General features: G+C 41.2%; 1 protein-coding gene across 2 annotated transcripts in view; it reads right to left on the bottom strand.

The window, feature by feature from the left end:
- Positions 1 to 1,692: 1,692 nt before the first annotated feature.
- Positions 1,693 to 6,000, bottom strand: part of FRRS1L (ferric chelate reductase 1 like) — a 28,935-nt gene continuing 24,627 nt past the window's right edge. For both annotated transcript variants that reach the window (XM_035016118.1, XM_035016119.1), the window contains one exon: positions 1,693 to 2,393. In XM_035016118.1, the coding sequence (XP_034872009.1) occupies positions 2,378 to 2,393 (16 nt within the window). In that variant the 3' untranslated portion in view covers positions 1,693 to 2,377. The remainder of the gene's footprint in view (positions 2,394 to 6,000) is intronic.

Here is a 6,000-nt window from a genome sequence, read left to right as displayed (position 1 = left end):
TGTGACATCCAGCTTCAGCTAACCTTCCATGCCATGTCAACAAAGAAAATTTTACTAGTTAATGAAAAGATTAGTGAAAAGATTATCAAATTGATTCAATCAACTCAACTGAGACCTATGTACCCAGGAGAGAGCCAGGTGAATAAGCAGCAGCTTGGGTAGTCCTTTTGGGAAAACACAAACACACACGTTTTTCAAAGTCTACAACCAATGGGTCACCTGGGTGGCTCAAGTCGGTTAAGCATCTGCATTCAGCTCAGGTCATGATCTCAAGGTCCTGGAATTGAGCCCCGCATCAGGCTCCCTCCTCAGCGGGGAGTCTGTTTCTCCCTCCCCCTCTGCTCCTCCCCCACGCCCTGCTTGTGCTCTCTCAAATAAATAAATAAAATCTTTAAAAAAAAAAGTCTGGGGCACCTGGGTGGCTCAGTCGTTTCAAAAGGCTCAGTCTGCCTCCGGCTCAGGTTGTGATCCCGGGGTCCTGGGATCAAGTCTCGCACTGGGCTCCCTGGTCTGCAGAAGTCTGCTCATGCTCGCTCGCTCTCTCTCAAATAAATAAAATCTTAAAAAAAAAAAAAAGTCTGTAACCAAGAGAGCTCCCCCTTCCTCTTCTAGGGTGGGAGGAAGGTTGGTCAGGAAAATGGGTGAATTTTGTGATGAACAATTCTGTGCTGAAAGCCAGAGTGCCTGTCCAGAAAGTAGGTGGTCTTCCGTGTCCTTAGTTGATAGAGATTTACCTTTTATCTGGAATGGCTGAGTTTGAGAATTACAGATCAGAATTTGGAATTCTTAGCCGACCCCTTCCTTGGCTCTACTCCCAAGAATATACTCAAACTAAGGCTGAGACCACCCAATGTATAAACACCCACCCTTCTGGGTAAATCAGAGTAAGACTGAAAACCAGAAGATGCTGGATGCATTTCAAGTTGGCCAGACTAATCCTTTTTTATTTATAAATAAACAATTTGTGTCTGAGAATCAAGTCTTGCTGGGCTTGAATCCTAAGTGTCCACCTGTTTGTATGCTCTTGGCACCACACAGTGATGTCACCGAAGCCTCTGGGTGGTCTCTGCTGCCATCTCTGCCCTCCTGCTGCACTCAATTCTCTACACTGCAGGCACTGTGACCTTTCCAAATACGTGATCCCTTCAAAACCTCTTTACCCCATGGAAGAGTCCAAGCTCTTTACTCTGACTTCCAAGATCCTGTGTGATGGGGCCACACTCACCCTCACTTCTCCCCATACCTTCTTTGTCCTTTATCCTCCAGCACTGTGGTGGAAAGGAAAATGCCATGTCCTAATCCCTACAACCTATCTGGTGTGTTACCTTAGGTAGTTAAAGGCACTTGGCACTTAAAGATTTTGAGATAGGAGATTATCCTGGGTTTATATGGGTGGGGCCTAAATGTAATCTTAAATATCTTCATCAGAGGAAGGGAGAGATTAGGCTACAGAAGAGGAGCAGCAATCTGACCAAGGATGCAGAGAAATTGGAGTGGTGAGGCCAGAGGCCAAGTAATGCCCATAGGTACCAGAAGCTGGGGTTCCCAGGAGAAATCAGCCCTGCCAACATCTTTTTTTTTTTTTAATTTTATTTATTTATTTGACAGACAGCGAGAGCAGGAACACAAGCAGGGGGAGTGGGAGAGGGAGAAGCAGGCTTCCCGCTGAGCAGGGAGCCCGATGTGGGACTCAATCCCAGGACTCTGAGATCATGACCTGAGCCGAAGGCAGCCGCTTAACGACTGAGCCACCCAGGCGCCCAGCCCTGCCAACATCTTGATTTTAGCGCCCTAAGATTCAGTTCGGACTTCTGGCCAGCAGAATTGAAAGAGAACACACTTCTGTCATTTTAAGCCACGAAATTTGTGGTAAAGTTGTTATAGCTGCAATGGGAAACTCATATAAACCTTGTCAAACGGCAGTGGTCCCAGACACATCCTGCTGGTTTTTCTTCTGGGGTTGCTCTCCTCTTTCTTGGAGATGCTTCTCCATGCCTTTTGCCTGTTTTACTCCTACCCCTTCCTTAAGATTCAGTTTCAGGACCACCGCCTGCTCTCCTGGTTGCCCCAGGGCGGGTGAGGGTCTGTCCTCCAGGCATGCACCACACCTGAGTATTTCCTTACCACTGCAGTCACCAAAAGGTCTTATCGTGGTGTTTATGTGTCTGCCTCCCCAGGAGGCTGTGAGCCTCTTCCGGGCAGAAATCAAAAGCTCTTCTTCCTTCAGTCCTCTTTGTGTAGCGTCTAGCATAGGAATTGGCACATTAGAATCCTCAGTAATTGTTGAATGAATGAATGAACAGTCCCTTGCGCCTGGGACTGAGCCCTAAGAAAATTCCAACTCAACCATCAACCAGGTTCAGGTCTGACAGCTGAGCTATCCACTGAGAATCCTGCAAAATAAATGCCAGAGGGAACACTTAGAATACCAAAATATTTGTTTTCTTGGGGCAGGGTGAGGATTAGAGCCTATAATGTAGAATGTGGTAATGCCTGATTCTTTCCCAACCTGACATTCCTTGAGCTTCTCAACCTAGCCCGGGTAGTACTGACAGCTCAGAAGCTCCATTCTGCAAATCCCATGCTTCCCTCATGATTCATGAAGCTCTACTACTAAACTCTAACTATTCTTAACATATAATATGATTTAGCTCCTAGTAAGGCTCATAACCGAAATTATGCTACTAACTAATTAATACTGTATCCTTTAAATGGGATTATAGGCCTTCATGTACTATTTGATAAAGGTATTAAGCTGAAGCTATAAATACAATTTCATTTTGCAAGCTGTTTCTCTACAAGGACTTTTATCTGACTACTGCAACGTGACTTTCCTCTTTGTCAGACAAGACAGGCTGTCATCTTCTCCAAGGTCTATAAATTCGGGGACACTTTACAAATGAAAGCATGTTAAAAGAAAACCGAAAATGGACCAGAGCAAAGCGATAAGGAATTATAAACTAACTTTAATTGTATCAACAGGAAGAATTTCAAACCATGTTGAGAATTTATACTTTAAAGTTTAAATCTAGTTAATATATTCTAACTGTAACATAATTCTCTAAAGATAAAAGGATTTGTGATGGCAAATGGACCAAACAATCATTTAGGTAGCATCTAGGAATATTGCTACAATTACTTTACATAAATAGAAATCCATGTCTTTATTAGTAAGGTATCACATCTTAGAGTAAAAATTCACATAGGACAGGCTTATAAATATACATAAATCTCAAAATCAATTGCAATTGAACATTAGGTACACAATTATTATAAAACAAATATAACCCATCGGTGTCTATTTAAAGGCATAGTTTTTACAAAATAGTATTTTGTAGACAGTCTCAAAAAAGTATATTAATACTCCTGGAGCCAGATTGTCCCAGCATCAGTGTGTCTGTGGGAATAAGGCATGTGGAGAAGCTGCATTCACTCATCCAGGTGGCCGGGACATTGTACGTGCTGAAGTGGTAACTCTAGTGACCTAGGTGAACGCCACAACCACCACAGAGAGTCACCCTAGAGAGTCACTTACCCTCCGGAAGGATGGAACGGAACAGCTATTTGCCTAATAACAAGCATCAGTACATCTTAAGTGAAAAATCTCAATGAGCTTGATGATTCACTTCAATGTTCCGTCTCCAGACATACTTAAAATCACACTAGCATAGTCACTATTTTTGTGAAAAGGAACTTATATCAGGTTGTTTATTAAATATAAAAACAAGGAAGTCCAACCTGTAACTAAATAACAGAGTATCTGAATAAGGAATCTAAATACAAAATACGAATAGGTTCTATCAACATGCCATCTACTTAATTAACATTAGCCTTAGTTTCTTAACTAAAAGTATAGACAAGTCAAACTCAACAGTGATACTTTATACATTCTTAACAATTCATATCATGTTGAGTGGAGGAGGCAAGGCTTAATAAAGGAATCCTTTCTACAAACTAAATTCCTATAAACTCAAAGGTAGTTTTGCCTGTAATATGCACAATGTTGAATCTCTTGGGTTTTCGAGTATTCAAGGGATCAGGAACAGAAACAATCCTGACAAAGACCTTCACAGGGGCATGGCGTCTATGTACAAACACACACAGACCTCGCCATGTATGTACAAGTATATACACACACATACTGAGAATAATCAAACTGTCCACTAAACATAATCAGTTCTGTTTAGAGAACAAGGATATACACTACAATTATATACAACGAAGTATACACATCTCAGCATCTGGCCTAGTGAAGGAGTTCTCAAATATTTTTCCATGAGGATACATGAGGGAGATGCCATAGTCGTGTGTATTAAAACTCTCCCCTGGGCATAACAGATTTAGATAATGCTTAAAAAGAAATCTACAGAGAAATAAATTACTCTGAAACACTATAATCCCCACAAGAGCAATTCAATAGTGAAAGTCATTCATGATGGCCACAGCTTAGAGAAATTAAAACTGCTGCTTACCCAGTTCTGAATTTACTGCAACAGAGCTGAGCAGCTGAAACAGAGACCACAGAGCCTAAAATTCTCTACCATCTGGCCCTTTACAGAAAGTTTGCGGACCCCAGGCTAGGCCTGAGAATGACACACAACCTCAGTGGCAATATCTTGGAAGCACAAAATCCAGAATATAGACAGTAAACTTAATTACAGAAATTGTAGTAAAAACCGTCTGGGGTGAAAAATCCATCCCTGAGTTGTCCGAACTTTCCGGTGTCCTTAATGTCAAAAGCCAACTTAAGATCATTAAATATGGCTCCTGCATTTTGTCTGAAATCATGGTTATAAATTCAGCTTGGAGACTACAGTGGGGCAATAAGAGGGCATTGGATTCTAAATGAGAAGACCTGGGGTTTTAGGCAAATCACTTTTAAAAATTAACTAAGACAAATACATTCTTCTAGTATTGTCCAATCTGTATTTAAAAAAAAAAAAACCTATTAAAAGCACTACATACCTGATAAAGATTCTAAATGTTTTTGAGAAGAAAGTTATAGAAAGGGAAATGTACCCCTTTCCCCAAACAGAACTATAAAAGTCCTCCTATTTATTGTTAATCAGTAAAGGGGGAGAAAGCACCTACCTAATTTGAGTGTGCATGGTGGGTTCCATTTAACAAACACCTTAATGAGTGTGCATAAAGACACGAATGTGTAGGAAGTCCTTTCACATTCCTAGGCCTCAGCTGCCCCTTTGTCAAGTAAGGGCATTAGATTAAATGGCCAGCACTGGTCATTTATGCCAAATGACTAGCCTCAGTTTCTTCATCTGTAAAATTGGATTAACAATAGAATCTACTTCCTGTGGGGATTGTGAGGATTAAATGGGTTAATCCACATAAGGTGTTTAGAACAGCACTAAACACATTTAGCTGTTATTATGGTTCTACTCGGGCATTTTAGGAAAAAAATAATGTTGGTTAGGCATCTCCCCAGTGACAAGTACTATGTTGGAAAATAGGAATACAGAGATAAAACAGAAATTTATTCTCATATTAGGTAAAAATCAACGAAGTTGAAGTCTACAGAATTTTAATTTCAGTGTGCCTATAAACTAACGGTCCTCTGGAATGATTCAAATGCTGTTCTGCATTCCTGGTCTGTTAGTTCTTATTTGCAAACAATAATTATTGTTCAGAATATCAATTTAGGTTCACCACAGGGCAAGACAGAACCGACTTTCTGTTTCAAAAGTTCAGTGTTTGCTAAAGAAACGGTTTATGGTTTGATCACAGGTGGAAGAATATAAAAATGCTGGTCAGTCTGACATTGCATATGAAATACAAGCCCCTGAACCAAACAAACTTGCCACGGAAGTACAGTTTCATCTACATTTTTCTGTCCAACAAGTGTTTGCTGAGCGCCCACGGTGTGGCGGTGTCTTGTTACAACCACGAGTAGCAAGAAATGGTCCCTGCATCGGGGAGCGAGCAAGGGAGGACGAGCAAGGAATTGCAGTAAAGAGTGATGGACAGCTGGATGGAGAAGCCCAG

The sequence above is a fragment of the Mirounga leonina genome, unplaced genomic scaffold (genome assembly GCF_011800145.1).
Source record: "Mirounga leonina isolate KUSES-001 unplaced genomic scaffold, KU_Mleo_1.0 Mir_170, whole genome shotgun sequence".
Taxonomy (NCBI): Eukaryota; Metazoa; Chordata; class Mammalia; order Carnivora; family Phocidae; genus Mirounga; species Mirounga leonina.
This window is presented reverse-complemented; position numbering and strand designations above follow the sequence as displayed.